This window comes from Bufo gargarizans, chromosome 3 (genome assembly GCF_014858855.1).
Source record: "Bufo gargarizans isolate SCDJY-AF-19 chromosome 3, ASM1485885v1, whole genome shotgun sequence".
Taxonomy (NCBI): domain Eukaryota; kingdom Metazoa; phylum Chordata; class Amphibia; order Anura; family Bufonidae; genus Bufo; species Bufo gargarizans.
This window is the reverse complement of record NC_058082.1, coordinates 593357035-593379644: the sequence shown is the minus strand read 5'-3', so window position 1 is coordinate 593379644 and position 22610 is coordinate 593357035. Positions and strand designations below refer to the sequence as shown.

Sequence of the window (22610 nt, the reverse complement as noted above, 5' to 3'; positions counted from 1 at the left end):
AGTGTCGGGAAGGAACGCTTTCTTCCGGACAATCGTATCCTATCTGCGCAGTGTAAATGCATCGTTACAGTCGTGTGAATGCGCCCTTAATTACAATTCTGTAATACCCAGACAGATCCTCTTCAACCTACAAAGGAGTGAACTCTACATTCACAAAGCGTTTTTGCTGGAAGGCGTACGCAGCCTGGGATTTTTGGCCCCCTTTCATACGCAGTACTGACGTACATTTCCAGCTCTCTCCCGTACTGGGATTCTATCAGTGAGAGATAAGCCCACATATGTGACAAGTGACGTGACGGGTTCAGTGCGGGGTCACGCGGCCTCCAGACATCAAGCAGATTCCACCAGATGATGCACAGTCACCGCCAAGTCCATATCTGGGCTCAGCTACACAATTTGGTAGCAGATTGTAACCTCAGGAAATCCTAATCCACTGGAATCACCTTAATCCATAAACTGCGCTGCATGAGGCGACCACAATATGAAGCCATCTGTGCAGGACTACAAGTCTCATCATGCTCCTCTGGGTGGAGTGAGTCATGGGTTCAATGCGCTGACCATAAGAGAGGACACTAAACCTAAAGGTTATCCTACCTACATACACAGAAGGGTGGCCGAACCCTCTAATGTCAGAGGACCACCGACCAGCTAAGGCTACTTTCACACCTGCCTTTGGTGCGAATCCGTCTTGTATCTGCACAGACGGATCCGCACCGATAATGCAAACGCTTGTATCCGTTCAGAACTGATACGTTTGCATCCGCGCCTGTATTCCGGTCTGTAGGTGGACACCAAAACACTGCTTGCAGCATTTTGGTGTCCTCTTGACAATACAGAGCCAAACGGATCCGTCCTGACTTACATTGAGAGTCAATGGGGGACGGATCCGTTTTCAATTGCACCATATTGTGTCAGTGAAAACGGATCCGTCCCCATTGACTTACATTGTAAGTCAGGACGGATCCGTTTGGCTCTGTATTGTCAAGAGGACACCAAAATGCTGCAAGCAGTGTTTTGGTGTCCACCTACAGACCGGAATACAGGCGCAACGGAGCCAAACTGATGCATTCTGAACGCATCCATTCAGAATGCATTGGGGCTGAACTGATCCGTTTTGGACTGCTTGTGAGAGCCCCAAAACGGATCTCACAAGCGGACCCAGAAACGCCAGTGTGAAAGTAGCCTAAATGTGTATGGTGCTGTGCCAACTCTCTGCCAGAAGAGGACACCAAGGGAAAGTAGACTGGGCATGTTGGATTTCAATGTGCTTGATCTTCCATCCCCTACTACACAGATCTGGTAGCAGCTTCCTCCCCATTGATAACACATGCATGCCCGGCCAAATCGAGTGTGTGTGTATGGAGCAGATAGTTACAAAAGCTGGTGGCCAAACAAGAGTTCCCCTTTACTGTGCAGTACGGTACAGCCATCGTTCCCAGTTATCCATCTATGAACTTGCACACCCTGCACGCTGCATTACCTTGCAGATAAACTCTAAGGCATCCTTAGCGGTGTCCTCGGGGTGAATTACGATCAGGATAGACTGGTCGTTTGGCAAACAAACCCAGGAAGGCGTTAGATAGTCGTGGACCCACATGTCGGTGTCGGGATTGTGAGGGTGGACGCTGGTCAGAACCACCTCCTTTTCCTTCTATGCAGAATAAAGGAACATGGGGGAAGGATTACACATTCATCGAGAAATCAGCGCTGCAGGAATCCTGTTACCTATCAGGAGACTAATCCACAACCGCTAAACGGGATTAGCATAAATTCTAATTAAATCTGGAGTCTTCCGGTATTAATCTCTCTCTACGACTCAGACGCTGGGGACTTCCGCGCGTCGCTCTTACAGGGGCTTCATTACTTTGATTACTAGTCTAGGGATCTGCAGAACATTGCACCACTACCACTGACCAGAGACTGGATAATGTGGAGTTAAAGCACTTGCCATGTTCTGTGCTCTGGGGGAGAGGTTACGCTGCAGTGGAAGAGCTCATCAGAACGTTACCTTGTCTTCAGAGGTGGTCTCGTCAAAGATACCCTCCAGGGACTTCTTGACAGGCTCTGATCCATCATTAAATACCTGGGAAGGAAGAGTTAACAGTTTAACTGGCACTAAATGCCTTTGGAACATACAAAGTGTTAAAATACTGAGCGCCAAGCTCCCAGCACGCCTTTACCATATAGCCGAGTAGGCTACAGTCACAGGACAGTGAACGAAACAGCCATTAAAAATGGACACACTGGCAGTTTTTCATGACCATTTTGCATTCGTTTTCTGGCTGTCCGTCCGTTTTTAATGGCTGTTATGCATCCTTTTTTAATAGGCGTTAAAAAAATGCTATTGAAAAAGGATGAGTTTCATATTTATTTATTTTTTACATCCCAACCCCTGTAGTGCCCTCACAGTATACATAATGGTCAACGTAGGGCCCCGTGAACATCACATAGCCCCCCTCAGTATAAAGAATGCCTCCATTATGCCCCCCTCAGTATAAAGAATGCCTCCATTAGTGCCCCCCCAGGACTATTAATGCCTGCATTTGTGGCCCCCATTATAGCAAATTCCACCATTACTGGATCCCAGTTCTAATCATGACTCGATTTGTACTCCCCAGTTTTGCTTCTGATAAAAAATAAATAAATACATTGTATTCGCCTCATCCACTCGCAGAGACAGTCGCTCCTCACTTGACGCAGAAGGACCTGTGCTCGCAGCGTGGTTACGACATCATGCAGGGAGTGCATGGTGACGTCATCAGTCTGGGAGCACAGATCCTTCCTCATCAAGTGAGGAGCGACCGTCTTTGCGAGTGCTATTAATTATAATTTTTTTTTATTTAATCCCTAAAACATTGTTTTTCACTAGAGGCAATCTCCACTCTCCCAATACAATACATATGTACATGTTCGGCTTGGCCAATATCTACATAGGGATGCCGGGAGAGACGGCAGTCAGCCGAGTAATTGTCCGTCTGACAGCAAAAGCATCTGGCAGTGCATTATTTCCCTCTCCCTATTGAGCTGCACATGCATGCTTGGCCGAGCCAATTGCACATGTGAATGGGAGAGAGGGCTTGAGAGGCAAAATTGTTGGACTTACAATAATTCGTCCTACAGTTATGTAAGGCGTACCCCCGCAAGCCTTTATTATAGGAGAGTAACAACCGGAGGACATGGCAAGCCCGTATCATGGAATATCGCCTAGACTGCTAGCCTAACAAGGCAAGGCTGCGTGCACAGAGCCTGAATGGTATCAGGGTCACTCTATGTACCGCCATATGGTGATTCCACGTGTCCTTTATGAATCCATGAGAGTAAAACTCCTTGCGCCTCCATACTATGAAGCCATAGGCATCCACACAACAGCAGTGTATGAAGCCGGGATCTTAGCAAGTACTTCCAAGTCACTACAGTGCAAGTAATTCACCATCTTACCTGGTTAATGCTTGGCCTCCCTTGTTTCTTCTTAGAAGATGTGTCAAGACCCCATAGAGAAGAAAACCGGCTCCTCCTCTTACTGGCAGATCTGGACATTGCTTGTGTTCGTCTCCTGACACCGGACTCTCCGGTACGGGCGGCCACCTGCAAGAAACCAGAAACTCCATTACCAAACCCATTTAAGGTAACGTTGTTGTCAGACAGAAATTCATGTGACTGGTTCAGCCGCCATGGGGCTGTAGTCACCCAGTCACTCACCATTCAGAGACAAGCATAGGCCCTGCTCTCTCCTCCCCTCTCCCTCTATAGCGCCTTCCTTTTACACTGAACACGAGAGATTTTCGGCTCGCACCAGTGCTGCGTTCTCTTCAAACAGCTGATCGGTGGGGGTGCCGGGAGTTGGGCCCCTACCGATCTGATATTGATGACCTATCCTGAGGAAAGGTCATCAATATAGCAAAAGCTTTAGGATTTCCTGTCTTTTCAGAGCAGCCATCATGAGCCATAGATGCAATGGACCACCACAGTAGAAATTATGTATTACAAGGTGTCCATTGAAATCAATGACCTGCCTTCGTGCACAGTTGGTGTCTAAGGAGATTCAGCACCCTGCCTTAGCTGTGTACAGGGCATCACACTGAGCCAGACAGAATCCTGATCTGTAATGATGAGGGTCAAGCACCACAAAACAGCTGTCTACGGACAGATATCTGGCTCAGCCATTTTCCCTGGTCATGTTCCAAGCCTTGTTAAAAGGTGGCACAAGCGAAATGGTTCTCTATCCCTGAGAGATACCTTTTTGCATAAAGGTGGTCAAACATTGCTAGACCGCTATTCCGCCTGACCACACATACGCATGCACGCTCGGCTGAGCACATGTATTCTCAATAGGGTAGAAGATGCCACTGGGCGTTTCTGGCAGCAGCTTTACTCCCCTGAAAATAAAGGGATCAGGTACGTTGAAATCCAACAGCCCAATCTGTCTTTACCCTGGAGGGTGGAAAGTCAAAAGGTCCCATAAACTTTAGGCGATTACATTTTCAGCTAGAAATCGGCAGCTTCGGCTGACAGATTGAGTGGTGCTCGCTCAGTCTAATGGATGAGGTTCTACTAATGTAATACATAAAAAATTAGCTTTCTAAACCAGAGAACTCCTTTAACCACAATATTAGAAAGTGTATTTCCCCCTTACATCTGTTGTATTAAGAGGGCCACCCTCCAACATCTGCATGATAACATATGGAGATCACTGGGCTTTCAAGTGCGTGCGTCTACCACATACATGTGCACATGCCGATCGTATTGTGCAAGCTCTTGTAATACACACGCATCTTGTTCCAGGAAAGCCATAGTTCATATGTTCTGCAGGTGTGTTAATACCGCATGTAGAGTCTGACAATAAAAGGCCATAAACCTGCATGGAGCTTTCATGTGATCTTCTGAGAGTATCCCACCCACAACCTGTTCTTTTCTTGTATTCTCCAGCTCGGTGGGAGAGGCAGCATATGATATAGTCGCACCCGCCCTCCAGAACTGGGAACTATTACGAGTTCTCTTCTGTTCCCACACAATAGCTATAAAATGCAGCTCTCCAAGACAAAAAAGCCCAGAAGGTGCTGAATATTAAGTGTTCTGTAATCTCTGCACACACGTGTACGGTGACCCACCATACTGCTGGAAACCTGCAAGCTATTTATGGAGAAGAAGTTGGAACGCGGGCGTTTGACAGGAATCCGGGATAATGACTTTCATGTGTGCGTAACAGAAGGCAGATTGCGGGTGGGAGTTACACTGGCAACATGGCTGTCCGTGTTCTTTAACACCTGCTCCTCCTGGCAGGCCACCCTGACTACTAAAAGACAGGACATGCTGGATGGTTAGTGGAAACTTGTGTGCACATTATAAAACACTTCCGGAACTGGAAACCTTATATTCTCACTTGCTTGTGGTGATACATTTTAATGGCAGAGTGTTGGAAATGCTGGATTAGTGGGCATGCTCCAAAAAGAATCCTGGAAGAATGTCAGGGAGAAATCCAGGATTGCAAGCATGAGGTAATTTGAGGCTCCTGTCCTCAAATGCAAAATCTTTAAGGGTTTTGGCCAAAACCCTGCTTACCATCATGCAGCCATTGGCCACCATGGATGGCAAGGGTCACTACTGCATATGGCAGCCGGCTGGTTTTACCCCTACAGGGCTCCAGACATACGATATGTCACTTATAATACTTGTGTCTTTATGTGAAAGAGGAACCTTTGGCCCCTTCAGGCACCAGGGTCTGGGTGCGACTGCTGCCTCCACACCACACAGACCTGCACCACTGACAACTGTCAACATCTGGAGCGTGCCAGACAAGTGGACAAATTTATGGAGAATTTCCTGTCCGACCTCAGCCAACTTGTCTCGTGTTACACCACCACCTCTGAAAGCGGCCTCTGCCTCTTCAATTTCCTCCATGGCTTTTGCTCCTTGACCCACCCTGGAGCTCTCCTGCTTCTCCTTATAGAAGGGAGCTACCAGTCTCCCAAAACATCCAATACCTCTTTTCTCCAAAAACAGATGCTCAAACTCTACCGACGGGTTTCTGCAGCCAATGCAGGAAGCTCACACCCTTGCAGCTCTAGAACTTGTGTGGTTTCTAACTAAAATCAAGACTAAGTCACTTACTAGAGCATGAAATGAAGACACCGAGAAGATCCCTAGACGCCCCATGGCAACTTTAGTTGGTCGGCTTGCAAAAGCCAGTAAGCGTTTTGGGTTTGGCAGCTCGCCACCCTGCAGGCTGGCGAGATAGCAGCGGTACCGGAACAGGTCCATCTGAAACTGCTCAAGATTCTGCTCCCAGACAAAGATCTGCAAGGAGAAGAGACAGGAGAAACCGAAAAAAATTAAAGAACTCAAACATATCAAGCAATAATACTGGAGGTCACACAGTTTTTCCCCCATTAATTTCTACTGGAGTGGGAACTTCACACCTCCATCTGACATTGGGCAACTAACGTTGTGGCCTACCCCTGGCCTATGGGTATACGACATGCTGAAGCAGTAAATACCCATAATCTTTTGTCAAATGGTAATAAAGCAACTTTGCAAATAATTTTATTTAAAAAAATATGCTACCTTTTTGTATATACAGCTCGTGTAGAAACCTATGTGTCTGACTACTGTAGTGAAAGTCAACAGACCCATCTATCAATCCATCCACGATGTCCATCATTATAGTCAATTTTTCTCTTTGCATGCCACGGACCTGCTTGCGGTTTATTCCTACTTAATGGAGATAAACCGCGAGCAGATACCCGGTGAGGCTTCCAGTGGCACCGCACCCAGAAATGACATGGCACAGTCTTGGCTTTAAACCATCAGCCACATGAAAGGCTAGCCCCCCTCCCATTGAAAACAATAAAAGGCAGATATTGTGCGACTGCTGCTGGAATTTGACAGACTCTGGGGGTGGTGGTGTGAAGGGGGGGGGGGGGAAATCGGGCGTGCCAAGAGTTGGACCACCATCAATCTGATATCGATGACCTTTCCTATAGCAAGGTCATGAATATTACAATGCAGGAAAATCCCTTTAATCTCATAAAAGTGTTCACCTGGTCCAAGATGGTTTTCTTCTTCTTGGCGTCCGTTACTGAAGAAAGCTGCATTTCTCCCATCTTCTTCATCTTCTCATCCATGTCGATTTTTTGCTCCAGCTTTTTGATTTCAGACTTGAGGAGCTTGACCGTGTCCTCCTTGTGGTGCTGTCTAGCCACGGTGGTGGCGCAGGCAGAGTGGATGGCCGTGATCCAATTCTCTAGCTCGGTCTGACTGCTCGTCTGAAAGGTGAAAAATCAGAATCGATTAGAATTAATATCTAAAAGGCCGGCCTAATCACAGACAAACCCCTTTAACATCCATCTAATACTCAGAGGACTTAGGTCTAAGCGCAAATTGTTGCTCTTTTACCAGCTCTGTGCTCTGGCTCCTGGGGGGAGGTCTCAAGAAGTGGACTCCCCCCAGAGGACATCATTATGACCTAATAGGGCACATGGAAAGGGGTGGTAGACATGTGACAACCCCTTTAAGGGAAACTATGTTCTCAATAAGGGAAGGTGATCAGGAACTGCAATTTAAGGGAGTCTCGAATCTACCTCATGTCTCAAACACCTAGGGCCACATTTATCATATATTTACACCACTTTTGTGGAATGGAAAAGGTGCAAACGGCACTTGCGCAAAAATGATTGCACTAATGCCATTACTCCACTGGCCACTCCACTCCCAAAACGGAGGTGGAACGAGGTGAAGAGGGGGCAGGGCCGCCACATGTATCATCTTCTACGCCAGGAGCTAGCTTAGATTTCATTTCAGGCGCATGGACTGCCAGATTCAGCGCCTAATTCATGATTAGGTGTATGCCACCGGACTACAACAAATCTGTCCCCTAGACTTTTACTGTCCCTTTGTTATGCGTTACACTGCAGCTCGGACAGTTCTGCTTAGCTCCTGGACATAAGTACAAGCTCTCCAGTGCATGTAGAGTCAGTTTCCAGTACAGTAAAGCCAGAACGATTATAAATTACAAGCGACTAGACGACTAATACTTACACACACAGGGAGAAACCGGTTTCCTCAAGGGAAGGTTGGGGGATTTAAAAATTGCGTTTCTCTGCTGAAATTTTTCTTTATGGCGTCAAAATTTTAATAGAATGACTGCCCTGTAATAGAACGGGGCCTCAGCGTCTTATCAGGGGCCAGTGACAGATATGAGGGTCTCCATGTTACGGCAGGTAAGAGACATGTTGACTTGCAGCACTCCGTGAGTGGAGGGATCTTAATGAGCTTCTAATTGTCAGAAGCAAATGTTTGACCAAGGTGGTGATTCTGTGTCTCCGAGGAGTGCCGGGGCTAAATACCTCAATGGGAGTTGTGTGCTCTCTACAGCAAGAAGGGAGGTCAGTACAGATCGAACAGAGATGAGTTTGCCACTTGACAGAACATGACGTGATTTTGCCAGGTGCAAGCCAAGATGTCTTAAAGTGACACGGCAGGTTAAGGCTTTATCTCCTGATGTAGCACGTCAGACCATAGCATGGGTGGGGGTACATGGGACGGGTCCATGCACTGCATTCCTAGCTAAGCTTGGTCAACATTAGCAATGGACTAAAAGGGGCATGGGCACTACACGAGAACCAGGGGCAGCACGGTTCTAGAGGTCGAGCCCCAGATTATGGGTGAGTCTTCTCCGAAAGGTTTTCAAAAGAATAGGTCTTTAATCCATAGATTTTAAAGTAATTTACCACTGAAGTGAATAGAAGCAGCGCTGCAGTAACCACCAATGGATGGAGCGGTGTACTTCTGTATAAGTTATGGTCCGTGGTAGCGGAATCCATAACGGAATTCTTAGAGAACCCAAACCTTGAACACCGAACTTGAAAACACAAGTTCACTAATCCCTAAAAATATTATATTTGATTGGAAATATGAAAAAATAAAAATAAAAAATAAAATACATCTGTGTTTAGATATTACACACTTGTTATGGCGCCCTCTGCTGTTCTTCTGTTTCCCTCTTAGATTGCTTGATAAAGACCAACCAAGGTCGAAACGTCGCTGTAATCTGGCTGTCTGAGTGAATAAATCACTTTTTCACCAACTACCGGCGAGTGCTGCGGATATATTGAAATTTCCCTCTTAGAACGGCCACCTAATGTGTCTAGTGCTGGTGATTCCATCTGGAAAATTGTTATGATTTGGATGATCAATATTTAATTTTGGAACGACCCCTTTAAGTGACCAATTCAGCTCTGCTACATCATCATCTAATATTTTATCGCATGCTCTGAAGATTACAGGACGATGGAGAGCTGAGACTAGGTTTCCTGACTACCAAGTGGAACCTGTTCTGGTTTTGGCAGTCAAACAAGACATTATCTATCGGATTACTCACATCTCAAGAATTCACCTTAATTACAGAACAAACACGACCGTCTACGGTTATCACTGGGAGCCACCGGCACTGCTGAGGCATCATTATGAATCTCCATGTAAGACAAGGGGCCTTGTCATGTAGAGGAACATACATGAAAGTCTCAAGCAGTAGATCGACATTTCAGAGGCATGATGCCTGCACCAGTCAATAAGCCGAGGAGGTGCAAATAAGGCTCCAAAAGTCACATCTAGACCTTCTGTCAGGCGTAACAGCAGAGAGTGCTGCCCGACATATACCCCTGAAGACGACTCCAACATATATGTCACTGTACGGACATACGCCAGCATTTCAACTACTAAAAAAAAGAAAAAACAAAAAGGAAAAAACGTTGTTGTTTGAGGGACGCTTCTGCAAAGAACAGTGTAGTAAAAAGTACCTATAGGTATGGTTGACGTGTATGTAGGAGCTTTCCTGGTGTATATGGCAAAGATAATGTGAACAGAGCCTAAGGGACAGGTTTTTACAAATGGTCGATGGATCCATTTAAATAAGAGGGATAGATGGAGGCACATACAGGGAATTAAGTCATGTAAATAAAAGGAGAAAGGTCTAAAACATCACACACTCTGCAGGAAGCCACTCTGCTCACAAGAGCAATGTTCACATCTTAAAAATCAATAAAAGTTAAGAGTTCGCTTTGAAGACCATTTTACAATTCACATATAAAAGGTGAATAACAAGTAACTTGGAAATATAAATGACATTACTTATCTTGCACGGATCAGAAGTTAAAGCCTGTAGATAGATAGATAGAGATATAGAGCTATATATATATATATATATATATATATATATATATATATATATATATATATATACACACATACACATACACATACACACGCACACACATACATTTGAGCTACATCCTGTATTATACTCCAGAGCTGCGCTCACTATTCTGCTGGTGCAGTCACTGTGTACATACATTACTTATCCTGTACTGATCCTGAGTTACATCCTGTAATATACTCCAGAGCTGCGCTCACTATTCTGCTGGTGCAGTCACTGTGTACATACATTACATTACTTATCCTGTACTGATCCTGAGTTACATCCTGTATTACACTCCAGAGCTGCACTCACTATTCTGCTGGTGCAGTCACTGTGTACATACATTACTTATACTGTACTGATCCTGAGTTACATCCTGTATTGTACTCCAGAGCTGCACTCACTATTCTGGTGGTGCAGTCACTGTATACATACTGTACTTTACCTACTTTTTCAAGATCTTGAGTAACAGCCTGCATTATACTCCAGAGCTGCACTCAGAAATGTGCTGTTCTTCATTGGAAACTAGCAATTATCAGTTTCTCATTAGCAGAAAGGTTTCAAGAGAAATAATTCACCGATAACACAGAAGGGCAGGAATTAGGTCCGTTTCTCAATGCCAAGAAACTGCTTGTCTGCCGCTACTGATAACACTCAGGTTATGCAGCCAATCGCATGGTGCTACAAAATCCTTCAAACGAAAAATTTAATTTTGCTAAAAAACGCAATTTCACCCGGAAAGCGCAACCGCAAAATAAATAAGGAGACAAACTGGCTTTGACAGTTGCTATGGCGATGCGGGAATCTCTCGGTAAAATGAAGAGAGTTTCCTTCACCCTCTGTGCAACTCAGATCTTCATTTCAAAGCACAAGACTCCTCACGGTGGAATCCCTTCAAAACACGGCCCACAAGGCAAAGTTTAGGGTTTTTATTTTTCCTTTTTCGTGTTTCTTCATGTCTGTCCTAAAAATCCCTACAGACAGAGATTAGCTTCAGACAGAATGAGACTGCCAGATCCAAAACGCTCCTTCTCCAGCACTGGGGGGGTGCTGTCTTGCTTCCAGCTATGGGTAATGTGTTCATGCGCCTTTCAGAGGAGGCCATCCAAAAATGAATAAGGAGTAACACAAAAACAAGCTGGATAGATCTCATAGGCTGGGCAAGTCAAAGGGGAGCGGGACATATGGTTACAAATAACATCTTCCAGGTGAAATAATTTCAAGAGGACCTCTCACTTCTCCTGACATGTCCATTTTAGTAACTAATTACTATATTTTTCGGACTATAAGATGCACTCCCCCCCCCCCCAGAAGCGGGGCACTGAGTCTTATGGTGCAAAGCGGTCATTAGTATGCAGGAGCCGCTGGGAGAGGTTAGTGAAGTGCTGCGCTGGCTATACTTACTGCTCTCTGGTCTTCTTCCAGGCATTGCACTGCATATGTCCTGACTGCGTACAGCATAAGGAAGTAGTGCACGTAGGCGCACACTATGACCCGATGCTACGCAACGTCAGGTCACAGTGCAGTGCGGGCCGGAGGAAGACCAAGGAGCGGTGAATGTCAGGAGTGGCAAGTTCTTTTATTTATTTTTTCCCTGATGGAGCTTGGGGGTCTGATCTGAGGTCTGAGAAGGAATGAGGATCTCATCTGAGGACTGGGAAGGAAAGGGGATCTGATGTCTGTGGTGGAATATGGGTACGATGGGGGTCTGATGGAGCTTGATATGAGGTCTATGAAGGAATGGGGGGTCTGGTCTAAGATCTGAGGAGCTATGGGGTCTGATACAGAGGTCTGATGGGGATGTGATCTGATGTATAAGAAGGAATGGGGGTCCGACCAGAGGTCTGATGAAAAATGTTTTTTTTCTTATCCTCCATATAACAGGTGTGTCTTATGGAGCAAAAAATACAGAACATTCCACAAGTAATAATTCTGGAACATCTAGTCTTACGACTCTGTGATGTGCTATTTCCTTCATTATCCCTGCTAGAAGTTATGAATGAATTCCTAGCAGTCTGCTGTAAAGGTTCAGCTGGGCGTTAGTAATTGGGGGTGTTCCCCTTCACAGTTAGACACTGGCAGCACTGATTGGATAATGCCAGACTGTGCAGGGACACCCCTCCAAATGGTAATACCCAGCTGGACCTTTATTGCAAATTACTAGCATTCATAACTTCAAGAAGAAACAACAAATGAATGGCACAACATACAGACCTAAGAACAGAGGCTCCAGAAGTGTTGTTGCGCGGAGAATGCAAGTAGTTACGAAAACAGACATGTTAGGAGAAGAGACAGCTCCTCCTTAAAGGGACACTAATCTCATCGACTGCATACAATGTATTGTACTCTGTTATCATCCATTTCAGGTCAGGAAAGGGCTGACTAATGTTCTTCAACTGGAATACCCTTCCCTCTCTGAGCCCTTTCCCTGACATCCTTCCCTGTAGCACAGGAAGAACAGTCAAGTACGCAGGACTTATTTCTACTGCGCACCTTACTGGTATGAAACTAAAGGGACGGGACATGACACACCAATGGTTAAAATAATATAAATAATTGTAAAAATAAAAAAAAATCTCCAATATCCCAGAGTTTACGTTCCACCATCCATGTTCCTGGAACTCGGCTTCTGCTAGGTTTGATGTACACATCTGTTCCCCAGAACACTGGGTGGTAAAAAGCTGGAAAATATCCTACTTTTATTACTTTTGTAAAATGTGACGTCCAGGCTCTCACCTGCCCTTTAATAAACCACCAATAAAAAAAATCTGGAACAGGGAGAACATTGTGAAAGAGCAGAGGAGCAGATTGGTATCACGGTTGCTCAACATTGCCTCATGAGGAGGTCTCCAAGGCTTTAAAAACATAAAAGGTAAGGTCCCCTGCTAACAAATTACAGTTTTCCAAACCCCTTTAAGACATTTTTAATCAGTATGAATGAGGTTTCTCAAAAGCTCATTCACATGTAGCAGATTTATCCGCTGTGTATTTGAGGACATGCTGTAGACTTTCATCCTTTGCAAGCCAACATCTACCTCTCCAGATCCTCTGCTCCATACGCATGCTCGGCAGCAGGAGAGGGGAGAAAGCTGCTGCCAGACACCTCTGGGTGCAGAGTGAAAAATGTTCAGGCAGATGAAATCCAACGTGCCCCATCCTCATTTTCCCCGACATCAGCCGTTGACCTAGAGTCAGGAGGCCTCACACACACATTAGATGGTTTGCCAAATCTGCCAAAACGTTGACGGGTTTGGCCACAGATCTAATGAGTATGGCAGCTTAAGGGTCCATTCACACGTCCGCAAAATGGGTCCGCATCCGTTCTGCAATTTTGCGGAACAGGTGCGGACCCATTCATTTTCAATGGGGCCGGAATGTGCTATCCGTATCCGCATTTGCGGATCCGCACTCCCATTTTGCCAAAAAATAGAACATGTCCTATTCTGGTCCGCAATTGCGGACAAGAAAAGGCATTTTCGATGATAGTCCCGGAGACGTGCGGTCCGCAAAACGCGGAATTCACATTGGCAATGTCCGTGTTTTGCGGACGTCTAAACACATACAGACGTGTGAATGGACCCTAAGGCCTCTTTCACATGGGCGTGAGTTTTTTTGCCCGGATAAGAGCCGGGTGCGTTGCGGGAAAATGCGCGATTTTTTCTGCGCAAGTGCAAAACATTGTCATGCGTTGCACTCGCGTGAGAAAAATCGCGCGTGTTTGGTACCCAAACCCGAACTTCTTCATAGAAGTTCGGGCTTGGGATTGATGTTCTGAAGATTGTATTATTTTCCCTTATAACATGGTTATAAGGGAAAATAATAGCATTCTGAATACAGAACGCATAGTAAACCAGCGCTAGAGGGGTTAAAAAAAAAAAAAAAAAAAAAAAATTTAACTCACCTTAGTCCACTTGATCGCGAAGCCCGGCATCTCCTTGTGTCTCCGCTGCTGATGAACAGGACCTGGGGTGAGCTGCTCCATTAAATACAGGTTAAGGACCTTCGATGACGTCACTCCGGTCATCACATGGTACGTCACATGATCTTTTACCATGGTGATTCACCATGGTAAAAGATCATGTGAGGCCGGAGTGACGTCATCGAAGGTCCTTAAGCTCTATTTAATGGAGCAGCTCACCCCAGGTCCTGTTCATCAGCAGCGGAGACACAAGGAGATGCCGGGCTTCGCGAGCAAGTGGACTAAGGTGAGTTAAATTATTTTTTTATTTTTTTTTAACCCCTCTAGCGCTGGTTTACTATGCATTCTGTACTCAGAATGCTATTATTTTCCCTTATAACCATGTTATAAGGGAAAATAATAATGATCGGGTCTCCATCCCGATGGTCTCCTAGCAACCATGCGTGCAAATCGCACGGCATCCGTACTTGCTTGCGGATGCCATCCGATTTTCACACACCCCATTCACTTCTATGGGGCCTGCGTCACGTCAAAATCTGAAAATATAGAGCATGCTGCGATTTCAACTGAACGCACAAGTGATGCGTTAAAAACGTCGCTCATGTGCACAGCCCCATAGAAATGAATGGGTCAGGATTTAGTGCGGGTGCCATACGTTCGCCGCACGGATCGCACCCGCACGGAAAATTCGCCCGTGTGAAAGGGGCCTAAGAGTCAGACAAAATTCATCACTTCCCCTACGCCTTTTTGTGGCTTAACAAAAAAAATATAAAAAATTGCAATACCACATTTTGTGACTTTTTCAAAGCCACAGTGACTGGAATCTATGGCAGCTCTGAGCTGCTGCGGATTTCATTCTAACACACTGACTGCCAGAGGAGACCTGTACTTCTACATCAGCAAAGGCCCCATCTTCATACTCTGCTCTGAGACCCTTAGTTAAAATAAATCTGTACTGCATCGGCTCCGAAGCGACGTTCACCGCGGGGTGTGCCTGCTGTCAGAGAGGAAAGGAAAGAGATTTACAACTTAGAAGTTTTTTCTTCAGAAACTGTATTCCAATATATTGTATCAAACGGTGCGGACATCACTATTTTACTACAGCAAATTTGTTATTACGTTGGTCATTTAAAGGGGTTGTCCACTTCTTACTACTGATAACCTATCCCTCAATATCAGATCGGCAGGGGTCCGACATCCGGCAACCCCGCTGATCAGCTGTTTGAAGAGAAGGCGGCGCTCGGACGAACGCTGCCTTCTCTGCTCGCCGCAGCAATTGCAGTGTTGAGCAGGTGTAATTATAGGTATGACGTCCCCATTCACTTCTATGGGAAGGCTCTGTAGCATTTACTTGAACAGACTGATCTGTCCCATAGAAGTGAATGGGGACGCCATACTTGTAATTACACCTGCTCACCACTGCAATTGCTGCGGCGAGCAGGTAAACAGCGCTGCTTTCTCTTCAATCAGCTGGTCAGCGGTGGTGCCGGGAGTCGGACCCCCGCCGATCTGATGTTGATGACCTATCCCGAGTATAGGTCACGAATAGCAAAAAGTGGACAACACCTTAAAGAACGAGTCGGAGTGTGAGGTTTGCCTGTCGACCGCACAGCCCTGATTTACACAGCAAAGACTGAAATCTACGGCAAAAGTCTGTGCAAAATGCACAACAGGCAGCTGCGGGTGTGAACGTGGCCACAAATCCACAGCGGAAAATCTTTTACAGCACTGGTGCGCTGGGCTCCTGGGTTTAAATCCAACAAAGGACAACATCTGCATGGAGTTTGTATGTTCTCCCCGTGTTTGCGTGGGTTTCCTCCGGGTTCTCCGGTTTCCTCCCGCGCTCCAAAGACATTCTGATAGGGAACTTGTGAGCCCCATTGGGGACAGGGTGATGCTAATGTCTGTAAAGCGCTGCGGAATGGGTCAGCGCTATAGGAGTATAATAAATAAAAATCCGCAAAAAATTCTGCTAAGACTGAACATAACCTTAGGAGTATTAAGCCTCATTCACACGTCCGTGTTTGGTCAGTGATTTCCATCAGTGATTTTCAGCCAGGTGCGGCTCTAAACACAGAACAGGTGCAGATCTTCCCCTTATACCTCATGTCTGTGGAGGCCCCAATCCTGGTTTTGGCTCAGAATCACTGATGGGAAAACACTGATGTGTGTATGAGGCTTTGGCCTCATGCACACAGCCATTGTTTTGGTCCGCATCCGAGCCGGAGTTTTGGCGGCTTGGATGCGGACCCATTCAATTCAATGGGGCTGCAAAAGAGGCGGACAGCACTCTGTGTGCTGTCCGCATCCATTGCTCCGCAAAAAAAAAATATAACCTGTCCTATTCTTGTCCGGACAAGAATAGGCAGTTATATTAAAGGCTATCGGTGCCATTCCGCAAATTGCGGAAAGCACACGGACGCCATCTGTGTTTTGCGGATCCGCAGTTTTTGGACCGCAAAACACACAACGGTCGTGTGCATGAGGCCTTCACAAGAGAGAACTGGGAGAATTTATCAGAGAGAGTAATATCTGCAGTCAGTTTCACAGTAGTCTCTGCTGGAGTTAAAACTGGTGCAGCCTAACACTTGTCTAGAAATGTTACTCCAGTTTTCCCACTCCGCCCTAGTACTGGAATGAGTGCGCAACCTTTATTTTTTTACTTTTTAACAAGTCTCAGAGATAAATCTGGACCGAAACTAATTACCACAGCTAACTACACCTACTTTTCACAACTGGAGTGAGTGGTGTAAAAACTTTTTGAGCAAGCGACCTCAAAAACTTGCAAAGCCACTATTTTTTTGACTTTTTAAAGCCAGAAATCTGCAGCGAAGGTTTAATAAAGCCCCCCCCCCCCTATGGTTCCTGCCTGACTAATACTTTCAGGATCCCATAAATTCATGATACTTGTATTACAGGAACAAGAAATGATAAGAAGCCCTCCAAAGCCACCAAGGGAATGTGAAATATCTTCAGTCTGAGAGGTGCGAGAACTTCAAACGCTAAGGATGTGACCTTGGGGATTTAACCAAAAGCTAAAATGAAGTCTGGGAACGTGTGTGACTCAGGACGATTCCCAAAAGCTGCGTTCATCTCATTTCCTGGACCCACACAAAAAGTGTTCTAACCTAGGGGTCACCCTCTGAAGAGGAGAAATCCTATATCTTACACATGTGGGAGGACGTCAAGGCTGGAACGCGGGGACAGGTTATTACTACTGAGAAGCTTTGTATAGAGTTGTACTTTAGGTGATAAGGTTTCATTATAGGAAGAGGTTACTGCACAACAACCCTTGCTCCTGAAGGGCCACGCCGCCCAGTTATACTGGGATACATTACTTTCTACTAGTGTTGAGCGAACTTGTGTTTTAAGTTTGGCGTCTAAAGTTCGGGTTATCAAAGAATCCAGTCATTGATTCCGCTACCATGGACCATAATGGAATTTAGAATCCATAATGCGATTCTTCGATAACCCGAACTTTAGACGCGGAACTTAAAACACAAGTTCGCTCAACACTACTTTCTACACAACTAGGTAGACTTGCCATTGAAGAGGTTGTCACATGATGAAAATTCCTGCCCATAGCTCCCATCAGGCCATATGGACATCATGGGGTGGCGCGAGAGAAACATCTGAAAGCTGCCCCATAAGAGCGGCTCTTGCATTACATGGTAGGTCATTCGTCTGAAGGCTACATACTACAAGTCTGACTGGCCACGACTTCCACCACAAAATTCAGCTGTCTGCCAGACCTGCTATAAACAGCTGATTGACTTTGTGGTGAGACAACCCCTTTAAATGAGTTTTACAGTAGTAAAAATCATGGCTGCCTTCTTCCTTAAACAGCTCCACACCTGGTTGTTTCTGGTATTGCAGCTCAGCTTTACTGAAGTGAATAAGGCCGAGCTGCAGTACCGCACGACCTGTGGACAGGTGTAGTGCGCTTTAAAGGGCATCTGTCAGCAGATTTGTACAGTGGCTGCTACGGTTAGCCCAGGGGTAGACTCTTAACTTACCCCAGTCACTAAAAGAGGTTGTACAGGATCAGGAAAACATGGCTACTTTCTTTCTTAAAAAGCACTTGTCTGCAGATTTGTACCTATGACACTGGCTGACCTGTTGCATGTGCGCTTGGCAGCTGAAGGCATCTGTGTTGGTCTCAAGTTCATATGTGACTGCATTGCTGAGAAAAATTATGTTTTAACAAATGCAAACAAGCCTTTAAGAGCAACGGGGGTGTTGCCGTTACACCTAGAGGCTCTGCTCTCTCTGGAATTACTGCACCCTCTGCAGTTTGACAGGACCAGGCGTGATGATGTTTGCATTGCCTGGCCTTGTCAATCAATGTGGAGAGGGTGCGGAAGTTGCAGAGAGAGCACTCTAGGTGTAATGACAATGCCCCCGTTGCTCCTAGAGGCTCATTTGCATAAATTAAGACATTTTTCTCAACAATGCGGGCACATATGAACATGGGACCAACACAGACGCCTTCAGCTGCCAAACGCACATGTAACAGGTCAGCCAGTGTCATAGGTACAGAACTGCTGACAGATGCCCTTTAAGGAAGAAAGTAGCCATGTTTTCCTAATCCTGTAGAACCTCTTTAAGTATCTGGGGTAAGTTAAGAGTCTAGCCCTGGGGCAACATCAGCAGCCATAAGGGTCATCATGCAGCTATATGAACTCCCATAGGACTGAGAAATGGCTAACACTGTATAGGATGCAGCAGTGGAGGTTCACCCACCTGAAAGAGGAAGGCATCACCGAGCGAGTTGCTGAGGCAGAATACAAAGTCTTTCTTGGGATGCTCTGGCACAGCCTGTACGATGCTGTTCTCCACCCACACGGCATGCTTCGGGATACTGGTGTTATCTATACCAGAGCGGCTGTCGCTTTCGTAGAAGAACAGAGTGCACCCTGAAAATGAGACCACAAAATGGGTGAAGATCACTGACCGATGACCCCTGCAGTTAAAACCCCTACTTTATTGCCCCCCTCATAATCCAGCACCAATAGTCCAGCGGTATGTATGTCACAGACAGAACTTCCTAGGGACAATTTAAGATGAAAGGTACTGCTGACAACCACATCTAGTAATGATGCCAACCTGGCAATCAGATGATCGCTGCAGGTCATAAAGTTGTAGCAAGCAATATATTTACCCTGCAGTGGCCTCTACAGGGGAAATATAGTATTACATGATAGCCATTCGAGTGACTGGTCGTCCATGTCATATAGAAGGGGCAAGAGGGTGGATGATAACCCGTGTGGTCAGTATTCGTTATTTTAGTGGATCTTTGTTCAATTTGTTGTTGTTTTTTGATTCGCCAAGGCCCCCTCCTCGTGTGTGGGTAGAACTAGCATATACATTTTTGCCAATTATGTATTTTATTTATTACTAATAAACATATTTATGCATTTCTACTTTGTGTATGATGTGGTTTATATAGGTATTGGATGTTCAAGTAGGTATTTAACTCCTATAGACATCTTTTTAGGCATTGGCGCTAGGTATATTCATATAGAAGGGGATAAAGTAAAAAAAAAAAAAAAAAAAAGCAGAGAAGACGAAAAGGAAAGAGACAGAAATCCCAGTAAAATTCCTTCCACATGATCACTGTTTCATATCACATATCTCTAGCTCCAGAGACATTTCCTTCTATATGTGTGAATGATACGAGCAGATCTATAATAAAGGACATATTGTGGGTTTAGTGGCCCTCAGAAGAGTGGGGGGCACCTATAGGCTACATGAGGATACTGACCTTGGTGAATGCTCCAGAAATGATAACCATATGAGCTTCCACACAACACTTGGGATCACTTTTGTCATCATCTAACCCATCCCAGGCCCTTTTCGCTCTTAAAGTTGCTGCTCTGGAGAGAAAAGCCAACGTGAGCGGTTCCAGTGAAGGAAAGTTTGCCAGGACCTGAGCTAAGCAGAGGAGACGAGAACATGGAGGAGACTCCCTGAGGTTCCATCTGGCTTTGTGCTGCACTGTAGGAGGCTGGAAAAGGAGAGCATGGAGCTCCAGCAGCAACATTGCTTTTAAAGGCTCAGGAAAAAGTAGTCTTGTGATGTTGGGAAAGTTGTAAGACCACCTATATAACCGTCAAGATGCCTTCTGTCCATGTGCTTTCACACTAACAGCGGCTCCTGCTCTGGCAGACCCAGCTTATCCATGGTGGCCAACCATTCAATTTAAAGGTAAATGGTGTATGGTAAAATTAAACTTCACATGGTGATAACTACTGACCCCCGGGGTAGCTGTCTGTAGGGTAGGTTCACAAGTAGATGGATGGCTTGGTGATTAGCACAGTTGCTAATCCGATCAAGTGAACATTGGCATGGAGGTTGTGTGTCCTCCCAGCGTTTGCATGGGTTTCCTCTTAGTACTCTTGTTTCCCCCAACACTCCAAAACCATATGGATAGGTTAAAGCGGTTGTCTCATTATGACAGCTTATCCCTTATTTACAAGATAGGTCATAAGTGTCTGATCGTGGAGGTCCAAATGCTGGGGCCCCCGACAATTACGAGAATGGAAGCCTGTGCTCCCCCATTTGAATGGGGCTGTGGTCACACATGCACGCTGCTTCTCCAGTCTGCTCTACGGGGCCTCCGGACATGGACGAGCACTTGTACTCTATCGCCAGCAGTCCCATGGAGTTGTGGACACACATGCCGCGTCATTCAAACAGGGAGTGCGGGCTCCCAGTCCTGTAATCAGTGGTGCCCCCAGTGGTCAGACCCCCGCCAATCAGACACTAATCCCTTCTCCTGAGGATAGAAGGTAAGTTCTTGTAATGGGACAACCCCTTAGATGATGAGCCCCAACAGGGACCAATGTGAACAATGACCATCTCTGAACGGTGTTGTTGAATATGTAAAAGATATATATATATATATATATATATATATTTTCTTTCCTTTGCTTAAAGTTGTTGTTTAGAATTAGAAAACATGGCTGCCCTCCTTTGCAAACAGTGCCACACCAGTCCACAGTTTGTGTCTGGTATTGCAATTCCAATAGAGCTGTAATACCAGGCACAGTCCACTGTCCACAGACAATTTCTGGAAGAACGCAAACATGCTTTTCTAATCCTGGACAACGTCTTGCAACTCTTGACAAGTCTTCGATCAGAAAGAGAGCAAGAGAAAGATATTTGGGGGCTCCGGAGGTCCTGCAGGCAGGGAAAGCGGATCTAGGTGTTTAAAGAAAAGCGAGGATAACCATCTAAACAAGCAGTTACAGAAATGAAAAGGTAGATAAAATGAAAGCAAAAATGTCATGACATAAACCGAGATCAATCTGCTATTCTATGTGAACTCTGGTTTATACATGTATTTTAAAAATTAATTCCAGACTGTCAGATGGGAGGATGCACTTAACATGTACGATCCCAGCCCTGACAGAAGAAACACTCTGATCGCATCCAAAAATCATGCAAAGCCGGGAAGCAACTAATACACAATACGTGACCACTCCCATGTGAAACCTTCAACCATGATGTAAAGAATGCTGGATCCAGGTCACCGCCAAGAGAAGGGCGATCGTCACTTATAGATGAAGCCCAGATGTCCAGCCCGGGGAGGAGGACATGAGACGGTGAAAAGAATATATCACTGAGGGCTAAAACATGAAAAGTATCGGGTCCACAAGCTACGTGAACAGCCATAATAATAACCAAGTGACAGAAAGAGGCAGCAAAAGAGATAAAGCTTCATCCAGAAAAAGATAATGAGGAGAGAGAGCCCCATCTAGAAAGAGATAATAAGAGAGCCCCATCTAGAAAGAGATAATAAGAGCCCCATCTAGAAAGATAAGAGAGAGTCCCATCTAGAAAGATAAGAGAGAGTCCCATCTAGAAAGAGATGAGAGTCCCATCTAGAAAGAGAAGAGAGTCCCATCTAGAAAGAGATAATAAGAGAGAGTCCCATCTAGAAAGGGATAATAAGAGAGAGCCCCATCTAGAAAGAGATAATAAGAGAGAGCCCCATCTAGAAAGAGATAATAAGAGAGAGCCCCATCTAGAAAGAGATAATAAGAGAGAGCCCCATCTAGAAAGAGATAATAAGAGAGAGCCCCATCTAGAAAGAGATAAGAGAGTCCCATCTAGAAAGAGATAAGAGAGTCCCATCTAGAAAGAGATAAGAGTCCCATCTAGAAAGAGATAAGAGAGAGTCCCATCTAGAAAGAGATAAGAGAGAGTCCCATCTAGAAAGAGATAAGAGAGAGTCCCATCTAGAAAGAGATAAGAGAGAGTCCCATCTAGAAAGAGATAAGAGAGAGTCCCATCTAGAAAAAGATAAGAGAGAGTCCCATCTAGAAAGAGATGAGAGAGCCCCATCTAGAAAGAGATAAGAGAGAGCCCCATCTAGAAAGAGATAAGAGAGAGCCCCATCTAGAAAGAGATAAGAGAGAGCCCCATCTAGAAAGAGATAATAAGAGAGAGCCCCATCTAGAAAGAGATAAGAGAGAGCCCCATCTAGAAAGAGAT

At 45.4% G+C, this 22610-nt stretch overlaps 1 protein-coding gene across 6 annotated transcripts in view; it reads right to left on the bottom strand.

Moving 5' to 3' along the window:
* Window positions 1-22610, bottom strand: part of TIAM1 (TIAM Rac1 associated GEF 1) — a 216092-nt gene that overhangs the window by 79354 nt on the left and 114128 nt on the right. For 5 of the 6 annotated variants that reach the window (XM_044284404.1, XM_044284405.1, XM_044284403.1 and 2 more), the window contains 6 exons: window positions 18855-19027; window positions 7038-7262; window positions 6109-6294; window positions 3439-3585; window positions 2009-2083; window positions 1481-1651 (listed from right to left, as the gene is read on the bottom strand). In XM_044284404.1, coding sequence (XP_044140339.1) covers window positions 1481-1651; window positions 2009-2083; window positions 3439-3585; window positions 6109-6294; window positions 7038-7262; window positions 18855-19027 — 977 coding nt within the window. The remainder of the gene's footprint in view (window positions 1-1480; window positions 1652-2008; window positions 2084-3438; window positions 3586-6108; window positions 6295-7037; window positions 7263-18854; window positions 19028-22610) is intronic. The other variant, XM_044284406.1, reaches the window with a different exon arrangement.